Source organism: Suncus etruscus, chromosome 4 (genome assembly GCF_024139225.1).
Source record: "Suncus etruscus isolate mSunEtr1 chromosome 4, mSunEtr1.pri.cur, whole genome shotgun sequence".
Classification (NCBI taxonomy): domain Eukaryota; kingdom Metazoa; phylum Chordata; class Mammalia; order Eulipotyphla; family Soricidae; genus Suncus; species Suncus etruscus.
The window spans coordinates 7250681-7267283 of record NC_064851.1 but is presented as its reverse complement, the minus strand read 5'-3'; the positions used below and the strand labels follow the sequence as shown (position 1 = coordinate 7267283).

General features: G+C 46.5%; 1 protein-coding gene across 1 annotated transcript in view; it reads right to left on the bottom strand.

Moving 5' to 3' along the window:
* The window catches only part of TNRC6B (trinucleotide repeat containing adaptor 6B), a 166434-nt gene that overhangs the window by 9555 nt on the left and 140276 nt on the right, over positions 1-16603 (bottom strand). The window contains exons 17-22 of the mRNA XM_049771535.1: positions 12223-12360; positions 10000-10176; positions 8445-8591; positions 6603-6698; positions 1132-1356; positions 400-470 (exon numbers count right to left, since the gene is read on the bottom strand). Of these exons, the coding sequence (XP_049627492.1) occupies positions 400-470; positions 1132-1356; positions 6603-6698; positions 8445-8591; positions 10000-10176; positions 12223-12360 (854 nt within the window). The remainder of the gene's footprint in view (positions 1-399; positions 471-1131; positions 1357-6602; positions 6699-8444; positions 8592-9999; positions 10177-12222; positions 12361-16603) is intronic.

Genomic DNA, 16603 nt, shown 5'->3' with positions numbered 1-16603 from the left:
AAACGAACCGCACCCACAAGAATGCAAATCATCAACTCGACCAGACCAGACTCCTTCCACTAAGGAGGTGGGTGACAGTTTCCAAATTGCAAACCTGGTGAGGTGGACGGGCTATTCATGCTTGGGGTACAAACACTTTAAACATCCCTCCTGCCTGGGGGTCTGGGTTCTGATGGGCAGATCCATATTCGTCCGTCCTCCTCAACAGAATTCACTTGGTGGCACTGCCTGCTCCATTTCAGGCATGATGCCTGCTAGCATTGGCTCGAAGGCCGCCATCAGATGAGAGACCAACGTCTCCTCTGCCGCAACTCACCTCCACCTTGGGCGAGACCCATCCCATGGCTGGTCCTGACTCATGGGGTGAGTGATGGGATGCGAGAGGCATCGGGTGATTACCTGTGGTGTGAGATTGTGAAGAACCAGCCAGTAACTCGGACGCACTGAACCCCCGTCACTCCAGGTAGAGGCTGTAAGGAACAGGAAAACAGGTCAGAACATCCCAAAACTGTAGAAACGTTGGCTCCTGAGTGGGAAACAACCCAACCTAGCTCCCAAGGCTCTTTGCGCTTCTTAGAGCTGGTTTCCTGGTCCCTTCATCACACCTTCTGCACAAAACTCACTGGGAAGGCTTCATGTTCTTCCTAATTCTCTTGATGCTAGCTGTCTTTTTCTGTTTTGGTTTCTTTTCTTTCTTTCTTTTTTATTTTTATTTTTTTGGTGATATTGGATGTCAAACTCAAGGCCTTCTAGATGCAAGACAAGGCTCTGACACTGAGCCCTGCCTGTGGCCTGTCATCTTAAATCTCCTATCCTGGGGAGATCCTGGGAGCTTTTGTCTTATACCACAGCTAGCAGAGATACTTATTTTTGTTTCATTTTTGCTTTTTGGGCCATGCCCGGCAATACTCAGGGGTCCCTCCTGGTTGTGAGCTCAGGAATCATTCCTGGCAGGCTATGGAATGCCAGGGATTGAACCTGGGTCTGTCATGTGCAAAGCAAAAGCCCTCCCAGCTGTGCTATCACTCTAGCCTTTAACAGACACACTCGATTCCCCACCGGCCAACTGCAGGCTCATCCCCCTTCGACAGGCCCTTGAAAAAGATGCTCCTTGAGGAGGATCTATCTCACCTGAGGCAAGTCGAGAGTCCTGTGTCCCCCACCCCCTGACCGATCGGGGTGCTGTGCTGCTCCAGGGAGATGACGGTTTGGGGTTGGTCAGGCCAGGGGGCGGGCGGGGCAGCGGCGTAGTGTTCCTTGAGGAAAGATGGTTCTTCCACATCTTGTTGGAGAGGTGAGAGGGGTTGTGTCCTATGGGGTCTGGGGACCATGTTGATTTATAGTCAGGGAACTTTGCTACAAGAAGAGAAAAGGAGGAAGGAGTGTGGCCAACAGCTCAGGCATGCGCACTAGCACAAGATGGCTGGGCGCGTAGGCAATTATGATACTATTATACCTAAAAATAAACTCACAACATAAAAAGGTTTAATGAGATTAATTCTTGGGCTAGAGAGATAAATGGGCCCAGACACCTGCTTTCCATGCGGAAGGCTGGACTTTGCCCCCAGTCTCCACCAATTGTGACCCTGAGCACACTGGGGTTACCCTCTCCCCCAAAACAAATAAATTCTTTTCTTTTCTTTTTTTCTTTTACAAATAAATTCTTTTTCTTTTTTTCTTTTTTTGTTTTTGGGCCACACCCGGCGGTACTCAGGGGTTACTCCTGGCTATCTGCTCAGAAATAGCTCCTGGCAGGCACGGGGGACCATATGGGACGCCGAGATTCAAACCAACCACCTTTGGTCCTGGATCAGCTGCTTGCAAGGCAAATGTCGCTGTGCTATCTCTCCGGGCCCACAAATAAATTCTTAACTGTTTTTTTCTGCTAAAATATCTGGAAGAAATAACATAAATCCAAGAAAGGCATTTTGCAAGTCAAGCATACCCATAGAGCAGCAGACATGCTAGTAAGAACTAAAATATTTGACAAATACGCTTTGTTGGAATGGGAAACCAAGCCGTTGTTGGTTCAGAATGTTAGAGTTCGACATCCCAACAGACTTTAACAAGAGCAATATACAGGCATCATCCAGAAAGCCCATTTTAGGAACCTGAGCAATAACACAGCAGGAAGGGTGCTTGCCAGGTATGTGGCCAATCCAGGTTTGATCCCATAGGGTCCCCTGATCCTGCCAGGAGTGATTCCTAAGCACAGAGCCAGGAGGAAACCCTGAACACTGCTGGGTTTGGCCCAACCCCCCCTAAAAAAAGAGCACAGTCTAACTGTAAGGCAATAGTGTTTCAAGGGGAGACAGAGCACCACAGGCAGCACTGGACATGCTTCTTCCTCGAGGAGAAAGCTAGTATTCAGCTCTCAGAAAAGGCCTGGCAGAGTGAGGTCCTGAAGGATTTAGATTTATGTAGAAGGACAAGGACAGGCTCGGAGACAAGGAAGGCAGACACCAAGGCTTGTTTAATATAGGTACTCTCTGCACCCAAGGTTTCCCCTAATTCTGGCAGATTATTTTACAGGGACAATCAGATAAAAGACACATTAAAAGTTTGCAATATTGATGTATGGCAGTTAGACTATGACACGACCCTTGAATACCCCCACTGTAATGACAGCTGAACCTGGACACGCCCCCTGAACATGTCCCCTTGTCATGCCAGGTCTAAAAGAAAAAACAAACCTTTGTGGGGAGGGAACCTGGGATAATGACCAGAGCAGTGCCTGCCAGCTAACAGAGTGTGTGTGTGTGTGTGTGTGTGTGTGTGTGTGTGTGTGTGTGTGTGTGTGTGTGTGAGAGAGAGAGAGAGAGAGAGAGAGAGAGATAAAGCATTGGTGAGATGATGCCTGCTTTCTATCTATTCCTTTATTTTCCTTTCTTTCTTGTACCAAGGCCTCCCCCAGCCTCAGACTACAGGAAGAATAAAAGTTCTCCCTCCCTCCCTCCCTCCCTCCCTCCCTCCCTCCCTTCCTTCCTTCCTTCTCTTTCTCTCTCTCTCTCTCTCTCTCTCTCTCTCTCACTCACTCACTCACTCACTCACTCACTCACTCACTCACTCACACTCTCACTCTCACTCACAGACCCAGGTGGAGGCTAGTTGGCAGCCCTGGGTAGGCACAAGGACCCACCCAGCAGCCAGGCCCCATGGGCCCCTGTGAGCCTTGTAGCTAAGTAGCAGCAGAACAACAGCAGGACTTACAGCTTACTGCAGTAACCTGCTGGTTAATTTCTACAAGGGATAATCAGGTAAAAGACCCATTAAAGGAGACTGGGGTTGTGGCAAGCTAAGAGGCCATGATATCAAAATCAAATTATTCCATTTAATCTTGCAGACAGAAAGGACCAAAGGACGAACATGGAATACACCCCTCAGGAAATGGCATCATATCCCCAATTCCTGGGATCCAGGGAAAGGAGAAGAGTAAGGAAAAGTGACATATGAGCATCATTAGAAAAATAAGTGAGGCCGGAGAGAGCACAGCGGTAGGGCATTTGCCTTGCATGCAGCTGACACAGGATGGATCCGGGTTGGATTCCCGGCATCCCAAATGATCCTCTGAGCCTGCCAGGGACGATTTCTGAACACAGAACCAGGAGTAATCTTTGAGTTGTGCAGGACGGCCCCAAAACCAACACCCACCCACCCCCACCCCCGCCAAAAAAACAAGTGAGGAAGGAAAGAGGTTGTGGGGGGGGGTGAGAAAAATGTACGGTTGTTTGTTTGTTTTTGTTTTGGGATCATACCTGGCAGCGACACTCAAAGGTTGTTACTCCTGGCTCTTAGCTCAGAAGTCACTCCTTGCAAGCATGGGGAATCATATGGGATGCCAGGATTTGAACCACTGTCTGTTCAAATCAGCTGTGTGCAAGGTACATGCCCTACCCTGTGCTATCTCTCCTGCCCCATGAAAAACGTTAGTTTTAAACTACTCTAAGGGAGACTCTTGTTCAATTACTAGACAATTAAAGACAAAACAATAAAGCAATGTAAAAGGAGGGCAATTAGCAGGAGGTAATAAGGTAGAAGTATTTCTCTTTTTTTGGGGGGGGGGGCCCACACCCGGCGGTGCTCAGGGGTTACTCCTGGCTGTCTACTCAGAAATAGCTCCTGGCAGGCCCGGGGGACCATATGGGACACCGGAATTCGAACCAACCACCTTTGGTCCTGGATCGGCTGCTTGCAAGGCAAACGCCACTGTGCTATCTCTCCGGGCCCAGAAGTATTTCTCTACGTGAAGAAAGTAAGTTTATGAATGTGGAGTGGAGGGTGAGATTAGAAATATGGGGGCCGGGAAGGTGGCGCTAGAGGTAAGGTTTCTGCCTTACAAGCGCTAGCCAAGGAACGGACCGCGGTTCGATCCCCCGGCGTCCCATATGGTCCCCCCAAGCCAGGGGCGATTTCTGAGCACATAGCCAGGAGTAACCCCTGAGCGTCAAACGGGTGTGGCCCAAAAAACCAAAAAAAAAAAAAAAAAAAAAAAAAAAATTCTTGGGCCCGGAGAGATAGCACAGCGGTGTTTGCCTTGCAAGCAGCCGATCCAGGACCAAAGGTGGTTGGTTCGAATCCCGGTGTCCCATATGGTCCCCCGTGCCTGCCAGGTGCTATTTCTGAGCAGATAGCCAGGAGTAACCCCTGAGCACCGCCAGGTGTGACCCAAAAAAAAAAAAAAAAAAAGAAATATGGACTGAAGCTCACCACAAAGAGTGATGAGTGCAGTTAGAGAAATAACTACACTTGACAACTAACATAACAATGTGAATGAATGAGGGAAGTTGAAAGCCTGTCTCAAATACAGGCGAGGGGTGGGATAGGGAGGTGGGAGATTTAGGGCATTGGTAATGGGAATGTTTCATTGGTGAATGGGGGTGTTCTTTATATGATTGAAACCCAGCTACATCATGTTTGTAATCAAATTGTATAAGTAAAGATATTAAAAAAAAAGAAATAGCATATTCAGAAAAAAAATATGGACTATGGAGGGTTTTTTGTTCGTTTGTTTTTGGGCCATACTCGGCAGCACTCGGGTTACTCCTGGCTGTGTGCTCAAAAATTGCTCTTGGCAGGCTCAGGGAACCATATGAGATGCTGGGAATTGAATCCGGGTCAGCCTCGTAGAAAAGCAAATGCCCTCCTCACTGAGCTATCACTCAGATGGTCCCCAGAAATATGGATCACTGGGCACGTGAGTGAGAGTGCCACGGTCACCTTGCATATGGTCAGCCTGGGTTTGATCCCAGGAAACTTGTATCATTCCCTGAGCATGCCATGATTCCTGAATGCAGGTTCCTGAATGCAGAACCAGGAGTAACTCCTGAGCACTGCCAGATGTGACCCCAAAACAAAACAACAAAAATGTGGCATGTTGCGCCAGTGTTTTTCTTGACATTTTGAATCCTTGTCTTTCCACCTCCAAAGGGGCCAAATGATAGGACCACTTTTCAAGGCTCTGGGCAGGGAGGGGAAGGGCCCAAGTTCTTTGACCCACAGTGGTCTGTGGGAAGAAAAGAAGAAAGAGATTTGTAAGGCCATTAACCTTCAGTGGGATCTTAGGCAGTTTGTTTTATGTGCTTTTGCCTGGTCAAAGAAAGGAAGCCATAATGATTTTAATGGCTCAAGACTCCACTTTTGTAAGGCCAAAGTGCCAATTAGTAGTGATGGGGCTACCAATCCAAAAGGCATTGTGTTTCCTGAAAGACTTCAAAGGCTTTATTATCCCCATTAACTTTTCCATTCCACAATTGTCTTCTTAAAAATACAAGGAATTCAATAAATGCTGTTAGTAGAATTAATAAAGGCCCCTTTTGCTCTTGGCCACCTGCCCTTTGCTTTTCTAAGTGACAGGTTTTGTTTTTTTGTTGTTTTTCTTTTTCTTTTCTTTTCTTTTTTTTTTTTTAAGAGAAAAGCAAGCTATAATTGGCTGCCTTTTGAATCACAACCTGGACTTAATTGATTCTTCCCAGATTCCTAGATTCTCTGGACAGACTGGTTAAGAGTCATCCGGACAGGGGCCAGAGAGATAGCATGGAGGTAAGGTGTTTGCCTTTCATGCAGAAGCTCATTGGTTCGAATCCCGGCGTCCCATATGGTGTCCTGTGCTTGCCAGGAGCAATTTCTGAGCATGGAACCAGGAATAACCCCTTAGCACTGCCGGGTGTGACCCAAACACCACAAAAGAAAAAGTCATCCGGACAGAGCCTCTATCCTTGATGGCCCACAGCTGCCTGTGACTATGACATAGCCTGGCATCTGTGTGCTATTGCTGTCCTGTCTCTGAGACTGAACCTAATGACCTTTACTGCTCAATGTGTGAGCATTTGTTTTTGTTTTGTTTTGAGATCACAGCCAGTAATGCTCAGGGTTACTCCTGGCTCTGTGCTCAGGGGGACCATATTGGATGCCAGGGATAGAACCTGGGTGGGCTACTTGCAAGGCCAGAGCCTGCCCTGCTGTGCTATGATATGACTCCAGCCCTTGTAGGAGTTTTCTTTAGGAGATCATCATCCAGAAAAGGACAGAGAGGACAGAGAAGTGCAAACGGGGTTGGGGAGGGGGTGGGCATGATGGAGAGGACAGACAAGCTGCCCACATACCTGAAGTGCTATGAACGTTGGTAAAGGAGTTGTCAGAGGCACTGTAGGGCCAGGCACCAGGTGAAGGCAGCGAGGTGTTGAGGGAAGAGTTAGACCCTGTGGGTGAAAAAGAAGGAAACATTGTGTGTAAATGTTAGCATGATCAGTGACTCTTTAATATGATACATGGGGAGCCAGAGAGATAGCACAGCGGTAGGGTGTTAGCCCTGTGCGCAGCTGATCCAGGACAAAGGGTGGTTTGAATCCCGGCATCCCATGTAGTCCCCTGAGCCTAGAAGGAGCGACTTCTGAGCACAGAGCCAGGAGTAACCCCTGAAAGCCGCCGGGTATGACCCAAAAAACAAAACAAGATACGCAATAAAGGCCAGAGCAACAGCACAGCAGGGAGGGCTTTTGCCTTGCATTTGTTCAACTCAGGTTTGATCCATTGGGCCCCCCAAGCCTACCAGGAGTGATTCCTGAGCACAGAGCCAGGAGTGATCCCTGAACAATGCTGGGTGTGGTCCACCCCTCCCCGCCAATGTAGTTAATCTTTGAAATAATAGATCTTAAAAAATAAGTATGAGGGGCCTGGAGAGATAGCACAGCGGCGTTTGCCTTGCAAGCAGCCGATCCAGGACCAAAGGTGGTTGGTTCGAATCCCAGTGTCCCATATGGTCCCCCGTGCCTGCCAGGAGCTATTTCTGAGCAGACAGCCAGGAGTAACCCCTGAGCACCGCCGGGTGTGGCCCAAAAACCAAAAAAAAAAAAAAAAAAAGTATGAGGTCAGAGAGGTGGCTGGGTGGTAGAAACATGTGCTTTCACAGGTGAAGCCCTGGATTCCCACCCCAGGAGTAGCTCCCACATAAAAACAAGCATTCTTTGTTTGTTTGTTTTTTTGTGTTTTTTTTTTGTGGTTTTTGGGTCACACCCGGCAGTGCTCAGGGGTTATTCCTGGCTCCAGGCTCAGAAATTGCTCCCGGCAGGCACGGGGGGACCATATGGGGTGCCAGGATTCGAACAGATGACCTCCTGCATGAAAGGCAAACGCCTTACCTCCATGCTATCTCTCCGGCCCCAAAACAAGCATTCTTTTGGAGCCAGAAAAACAGCACTTCAAGAAAGGTGCTTGACTCATATGCAGCTGATCTGGGTTTGATCATTCCAGCACTCCATGATTCCCCAAGGCCCCCCAGGAGTGATTTCTGGGCACAGTCAGGTATGGTAAAAAACAAAAACAAAACAAAACAAAAACCCACCAAAAATCCAAAAAGTTTCCTTTTTTTTTTTTTTTTGGTTTTTGGGCCACACCCGGCGGTGCTCAGGGGTTACTCCTGGCTGTCTGCTCAGAAATAGCTCCTGGCAGGCTTGGGGAACCATATGGGACACCGGGATTTGAACCAACCACCTTTGGTCCTAGATCGGCTGCTTGCAAGGCAAACGCCGCTGTGCTATCTCTCCGGGCCCAAGTTTCCTATTCTTTTAACAAGCATGAGCAGGTGGAGACCAGCCCATGACTGCTGTGCGATGCAGGGGATCAGGGATCAAGCTCAGGTACTCACCACCATTTCCCCAGCAAGTGTGTACACACACTTGCTGGTTTTCTCTCTTTTCTTGGTTTTATCTGGGACCAGACAGGTGGTACTCCAGGGACCACACACCGCTGAAGATTCAACTAGGGCCCCCTGAATGCAAAGCATGGGGGGGTGGGCCTGCAGTCCCTTGAGCTCCCTCTGCTCCCCTCTAAACCCCCAGACAGTGTTAAGTTTTCTATTTAAATAATCAAGCACCACCAAAACACAGAGTGACCAAGAGAACTGTGCTGGGTGCTGACGAGCATGCAGGGGGCTTCTCCTCATCTACCTGTGGTGTTATCCCGCAGAAGTTGGTGGTCAGTATCTACAATGGGAGATGTGGCTGGACCCCCCAGCACACTTCCTGGGGTGACGTAGGGGTCGGATTCAGGGTCAATGTTTTGGATACCTTTCCATGGCACTCCTGGTTGGAATTCTGAAACAAAGAGAACTACTGTTAGAATCAGGAGGTTGCTTTAAAACAAACAACAAAGTCATGTTTTGATTGATGAAATACATCTGTGAAATTTAAACCTGTTATCCGTTGAACTTCAGACTTTCACTATAGGTCATCATCATTAACAACAACAACAACAACAAGACACACTGTGGCAATAGCACCTCTGTGTTAGCCCAACGTGCTGACCTGCCGTCAGCAGCCGTAACCTGGATCCAGAATGTCCCTGTAACCATGTCTCAGGGAAGTCCAGGCCTGAGGGCAGGAGAAAAGTAGTCCAGTGATCATGACAACTGTCTTAGAACTGGGAGAAAAGCTAGGCTGGCGGTCAGTGACACCTTCTGTTCATCTTAGTAAAAGCTGGCCCAGACACTCCAACAGAGCAGTGACTCCTGCTCTGTGGAATGTGCGGGGCTGGCCAGCAGGAAACGTCTGGCTCAGTTTAAATCATATTTAAGGTAGGCAGCAGATAAAATTTTATCTGCTGGGAGAACAGAGTGTATGAACTTGAAGAGCAGACATCAGATCCATAACACAATAAACTATACATGTCAGGATTCCCTACAGAGGATGATTTCTAAGGGAATCTGCTAATTAGTTTACTATTATAGCTTTTACATGTTCAGCAAGGAAAAGCACTTAACATTTGAAACAAGGAAACAAAAATCAAAAAGAAAAAAAGAGTCATACAGTACTCCCGCACTATTGCATACTTTGGGAGCCTAAATGATTAATAGTGCTTAATAATAAATACTGTTTAACGAACAAATCAACATAATGGGTGTTTGAAAAGCCTCCATATTAGAAGCATCAGGTAAGTGGCAAATCATGGCAACTTCACCTCCATATTCTGCTCCTGTGACTTGCTCTTCACAGCGTGATGTCCACCATAATGACTTATGTTCAAGGTGGACATGGCCCAATCCTATTTCCCTGAGAGCCTCCAGAGAGCAGAGACCCTCCTATAAGATGACACCAGCTATCAAACCAAACCAAAGGTGGTCCCCCAACTTCCTCTTAAGGTCAGTCTGATTTGGCACTCAGAGAGACCAGGAGGTGAGAACCAGACTGAATCCATGACTCTCTCCTGACTGGCTTGGATTATTAACTCTGCCCCTCTTCAGACCCATCCATTTAGGGTTTGAAATACAGTGTATGGGGTGATATCACAAGGTAGGGATTTATTTTATACCCTCCCTTGCTCTTGTCATTATCACTGAATAACAAATTGAAATAGGGGCTTCGTTAAGAGATGGCCAAAGGTTCTAAGTTCTGGAACCTGAAATTAACCATGGAAAAAACAAAAGAGGAATCCTCCAACTCCTAAAAAAACAAAAACAAAAACAAAAACAAAAAAAAAAAAAAAAAAGATTTTTCTGGACAATACCTGGAGGCCAACTGGCATTGCTGGATTTACTTCCGATTTTATTTGTTGGTGGAGATTTGGCAGGTAACCAGCTATCACCAGCAGGACCCGTATGGCCACCCAGTGTCTCACCCGGAATGAGATCAAACTGGTTGTATGGTGACCCTCCTCGGGTCTTACCGGGGGCCACTATAGCGCCTGAGAGGAGAGAAAGGAAAGGAAATTATATTCACAAAGAATTCATGTCAACCACTTTTTTTTTAAATCCGGGGGAACTGAAAGAAATAAACAAAACTGACTCTTACAGTGTGAAATAGAGACTGGGGGCTGCCCTTGGGACCCGTATTCGATTAATAAGCGGGATGACTGAGAATGACCCTTTCCTCTTCCTAAGCAAAGGACAATGTCCTCATTCTGAACTCCATCTGCAACTTCAAAATCCCCCAGTCGCAGGCCACTAACAAAGCTTTATACAAACTGCAGGTCACGTGTGACTATCCCATACGGTGCCGAACTAATGACTCCAAAGAGAAACAAGAAAGCCACGGAATCCGAACCACCTTTGTACCAACACCCTGGCCCGGGACTGCTGAGGAGACTTCAGTGTAGCTAGGAGCGGCCGTATCAACACAGGGAGGGAGGAAAGGAGGGAAAGAAGACAGAAAAGCATCTGCAATTGCTTTAAATTCCAGAGCACTGAGAGGGAACGCCTGGCTGGGAGCCGTGCCAGCAAGGCCAGCAGTGAACTCGGCAGCCCCGAGATCCACGGCCCACAGCCGGAGAACAGCAGATCCTTTGTCAATGCTGCCCTGAGAACACTTCAGCGGTTTCCTTGGGTGCCTGCTTCGTGCATTTTTATATGCTGCGTGGCAGGAAAAGACTTAAAAAATTCCCTTTAACTCAAAAAAACCAAAAAAAAAAAAAACACAAAAAACAGCCCCCAAACTTCCTAAAATGTGTGCTGTCCTCTGTTGAGAAACTATCCAGCTTATTTCACCAAATAAATTTTACGCCTTATGTTGGTGTCATCTGATCCACTCTTGAGGAGGTTGCTTATGAAGAGAGAAAATTATTTCCAGAGTAATTATTAAGTAGTTGTGAAGAGACTGATGAAAACAATCTGTTTGGTTTGGCCTTGTAAGAAAATCATCAATATTATCTTCGTGTTGGGTGACAGAACTTATTTTTATCTGGTGCATGTGAAAGAAATGTATTTGCACCTATAGATATGCAGATATAATATGTACCCAAGGGCACTCAGTGAAGCAGGAGAAAAATGAAAAGCCCAATTACCCTGGGGTTTGCTACCGAAATGGGAACATCAGTGTCCACAGGCAAGAAATGCTTTAGCTTCAAGCTACGCTCTCTGGTGCCATCTGCATTTACTGCCAAGCCTCTGGGGACCAGGGGACTAGGGGACTCATCATCGGCTAAAGGTAGCTGTACAGGTACCTAAACCTACAGAGACTGTGCTTGGTCGGTTCCTCAGTGTGGAGATTTTACAGTCTCATGATTCTGTAGCACGTTGAGCCAACGATGGGGCTTAGCAATGGCAGGAGACAATGAGTGCTATGAGAGCTCTTCACCAGCCTCCCAGAAGGGGCACTGGAGAGCAGTTTATAAAGGAGCCCTGCAAACAGGGAGGGGCCTTGCCTCCTGGGGCCCCAGGGGGTGGAGAGCAGCCCATCCAAGTCAGACTCCAGGTTCTCAGGGATCCAGCAAGTCCAGTCAATCACAGTCCATGCAGCAATTCCTGACACAATGGCTGAAGGGAAGTTCCAAGACCTTTCATCTGTTTTACAGGGAAACCTGAGACGCTCTCATAGATGCAGCGGGACTGATTCACTCGCTGTCAAAGCTTGAGATACCCTCAACTGAAGACTACTGGAAGAACAAGAAAGCTTCCCAAATATCAAGCACGGATCTAACAGCTGCCTTTTGGAGATTAGTGGGCTCAAAGAATCAGTATAAAGTTCATGCATTGTGACCTCCTGCACTTAAAAACAAAACAAAACCAGACTTAGATCTCTTAGCCCACTAATGAGGGATTTTTCCCAAGTTCAAAGCCCCTCTTCTCTCCTCCATGCTACTGCAGACAGATCTTCATTGGGTCCACTGCCCCAACTTGGCCTCTAACTTGTACATAGAAACATGCCCACTCTCTCCCACAGGCCAATTTAAGATGTCAAAAACTCGCTCAGAACCCACGATGGGTCAGAACCAGCCCAACCCTGCTGCTCTTACCATTTTTGTGCATATTGGCTTCCTGGGTGGCCACAGAGGGCAGAGCCTCCATCATGGAGGTCCACTGCTTAAAGCGAGACTCCGTCCCAGCCTCCTTCCCGCTGACCATGCCGTAGTCCATGCCGCCAGAGCTGAAGCCTGGAACAGAGAGAAGCCTGCTTAGGTCTGGCTATGAACATCTGGGACCAGTGGCCAGGAAGGTAAGGCAGAGCCCTCTGAGTGTGTCTGCCACTCAGAGACTAAGTTACTACTCAAAAACAGACTGCTGAATGCCAAATGCTGACCTTGGTTCTTTATTTTCCCCCCTTTATTTATATTTGGGTTTGAGGTCACATCTTTCAGTGCTGGGGGGGGGGTCACTCCTAGTTCTGCTCTCAGGAATCACTCCCAGTGGTGCTGGGGGGACCGTATGGTATTGAGCTCAGGTCGAGTACACATAAGGCAAAGCCCTTCCCACTGTGCTCTGGCTCCTTGTTCTAACACTTCCTAATGGAGTGTTGCTGCTCCTTCTGGCTTTACCAATCCAAGTGGTTGTGCCTAGGAGGGTGAGGGTGGGAAGCAAGTTGTGAGGGTGGGAAGCAAGTTGTCTACGGAATGAATGAGCTGGCAACCATTCAAATTAAGTGAGGGGTTGGAGGGAGAGTTCTAAATATTTTGTTCCTTTGTCCTAGGTAGTGGAAAGGAAATGAGGCAGAGAAGTTGAGAAAAATAAGGCCTTCATGGTGCCAAGTGGGTTTTTCCTCAGGTAATTCAGTCAATGACAGAAAAAAACAGCCCAAGGGTTGGACCCCCAAACTGTCTGAAGACTCAGCTCCAATCAACGAGAAAGAAAGGGCTCCTCTGCAAGCCACCAGGGTTATGGCAAAGACTGCGAGTAGTAGTATGACAATGAAGAATGATCCCTTTTATTTTCTTGAAATTAGGGCTACCCTTCTTTGAAGGATAGAAAATAAGTTGTTTCATTCCAGCTATTTAGGGTTATTTTATAACAAGGACACTAAGCCCCTCCAATGAACAAGAGTTAGGAAATCTCTGGGGAAGTGGACAGTTGGCACAGCTCCGCCTCCTGCATCTTAGGCCATCTCAATGATAGCACCACAACCAAATGTGATTGGGGGAACAATGTCAAAGAGGAAGTTAGGGAGAACAGGAGGTCAAAGTGCCTGGAGGGGCCAAGGTGAGCCAGTTCAAAGGGCTGGTGTGATGGAGACCCAGGCTCTATCACAGCACCCCAGGATCCCCTGCACATATGCTGGGTGAAGACCCTGCGCCAAGTATGACCCAAACATAGCCTCTCTACAACCAACATCCTAAAAGGGAGCGCTAAAAGCTTCTATCTAAAACCCCAAAACCCACATGAGGTCTACATGGAGCGACATCTCTATGATGCGGACAGCAGCCTGCAAACATCAGTGAGACTGCACAGAAGAAGGAACCACAAACAATTACTCACGATTGTGAGGAAGCAAGAGGGGCCAGTTAGTAATTCTCAAGCCTTCAAAAATCCAGAGAAATACTGACTTTTTCTTTTGGAGCGGAGGCTCACTTGGAGATGCTCAGGTATTCTCCTGGCTGTGTTCAGAAATGACTCCTGGTAGTGTTCAGGGAACTGAATGCTGGTAACTGAACCCAGTAGGCAGCATGCAAAGCAAATGCCCCTTCCCCATAGTGCTATTGCTCCAGTGCTAGAAAAGACTGGCTCTCTGCGACTTAATCATTCACCAGAGCCTCATTCCATCAACTGGTCTCCAGGATTCCCCAACTCACCAACACAAATCGTTCAAATAAAAAAAGTCAATTTGGTTGAATGAATAGCCAGGAAAGTCCTGACTGGACCTGGCTCTGTGTCAGAAATTAAGGTTCGATAAAAAAAAAAAAAAAGAAAAGAAAAAGATAAGATATGACCCCTGCTTTCCTGGGAATTAATTCCGGAGTAGATCACTTGCACCTATCTTATTCTCCTTACAAACTAAACCTTTCACACACCTTATCTATCTGTCTTTGCTAGAATCACCTTCTCCAACCTCCACACACAGCAATTCAGCCTCAGTTCTTCTTGACTTCCATTTGGCTCAGGGCTTAACTCCTAGAGGAAATTTTCTCCAATTTCCCCCTCCACAAGTGTCCTTAACTAATCCCACCCCACCCTTCATGCTCGACTGCACAGACTTGATGTAGTCCACTCACTGGGCACTTTCTTTTCTATTACACTTGTTATGCATTAAAATGTAACAGACTACTACTTTAGTAATGAAAGAATAACTCAGGTGTGGACCAGGGAAATAGCGTTAAGGGCCAGAGTGGATATTTTGCATTCCCCAGCACTGTTTATGAAGGAGGGCTCCACTTCCCTTAGTACCACCAGGTTTGCTTCAAAACAAAAACAACCCCCTAAACACATTTAACTTCGAGCTGCCCGCATTAACTACCCAAATCTGTATCTAATAAGCACGGGCGATAAGGAGGCAGTCTCAAGACAGTCATTATCATTATCATCATTCTTCTTCTTTTGGGGGCCACACCAGCTTTAAACTCAGGGATCCTTCTTGGGGTTCCAGGGATTGAGCCCAGATTGGCTGCATGCAAGGCAAGTAAGTGCCTTACCCGCTGTCCTATCTCTTCAGTCCTGAACAAGTTCCTATTTTTAACTGAACTGTTTAAATCGAATCACTGTGAGGTACACAGCTACAAAGCTGTTGATGGTTGAGTCTCAGTCACAATGTTCCTATACAAGTTATTTTTATGCCATTTAAATAACCTCTAATGTGCATAACTACTTCACACTGAATCTCATGTAAACAGAAATGTTGATTAAGTTCCAAATAAGATTTTCTTGGAAAAGCTCTTTCAATTACATTAAGTGACCCCCACTTTCCTTTTTTTTTTCTTTTTTTTTTTGGAGGTGTTGAGAAATAATGGATGGTACTAAGACCCAAACTCAAGACCTCTGGCAGGCAAGTGCTCTACCACTAAATCGTATTCCTGGTCCCAGATATTTGGGTTTTCAATTAGTTCAAAGACCCATAAGTGACTGATTGCAGTAAGATCAAGCTCACACCATTTCTATTTTTCTTAGTTTTGTACATATACAGCTCTCAAGATACCTTGTGTAAAGAAATAGATGGGACAAAGCTGCCTTGATTCAAAATCACTTTTTTTTTTTTTTTGGGCTACACCCGGCGTTGCTCAGGGGTTACTCCTGGCTGTCTCTCAGAAATAGCTCCTGGCAGGCACGGGGGACCATATGGGACACCGGGATTCGAACCAACCACCTTAGGTCCTGGATCAGCTGCTTGCAAGGCAAACACCGCTGTGCTATCTCTCCGGGCCCCCAAATCACTTATTTCTGTGAATTCCTACAACAATACTGCTCCTAGAAATATACCCTAAAAACACAAAGCAGAAAAGCCCTCTGTAGTGGCCAGAGAGACAGTACAGCAGTAGAGCTTTTGCCTTACACGTGGCCAACGTGGGGCAGATCTGGGTTTGATTCCCAGCACCCCATATGGTCCTCCCTTCCAGGAATGATATCTGAGTACAGAACCAGGAGAGTAACTCCTGAGGGCCGCTGGATATGGCCCAAAATCCAAAAACTAATTAAACAAACAAACAAACAAAAAAAAAAAAAAAAGAAAGAAAGAAAAGAAAAGCCCTCTGCACCCCTATGTTCATTGCAGCACTGTTCACAATGGACAGAATCTGGAAACAACCAAAGAACTGCAGAGTGGCTAAAGAAACTGTGGTATATCCATACAAGGGAATACTATGCAGCTGTATTTTTTCATTTGGATGACATTTGCTTATATATGAGTGGATATGGACAGTATTATGCTGAGTGAAATGAGTCAAATGGACAGGGATAGATATAGAATGATTTGTGGAATATATTTTAAAAAAGATAGGATAATAATATCCAGAGACAAAAAGATGAGGGCCAGGAGGGCCAGTCCATGATAGAAAACTTGCTACAAATAGCAAAGCAGGATACCCCTTTAAGAACGAAACTGCAAAGCACAGTGTCTAAAAAAAAAAAAAAGATAGGGGGAATGTCTGCCACAGTGGCAGGAGGGAAGCTGGGGACAGTGGGAGAAATGTGCACTGGTGGAGGGTGTTGGATATTGTATTGTACTAAAACTCAATCATGAACAACTCTGTGACTATGGATCTCATGGTTCAATAAAGAATTTATTTAAAAAGAAATCAAGTTTAATAAAATAAAAAGAAAATAAAAGGAGGTAGTAGGCCACATACTAGAGATCTGGGAATCTCTAGCCACAGTATCTAAATTCAGAACAAGTCAGCACATATCAAATCACTCAGACTCATTGGAAGGCATGAACATAGTGAAAATTGTCCCCTCTAAGTCAGGAAGGGAGGTCCA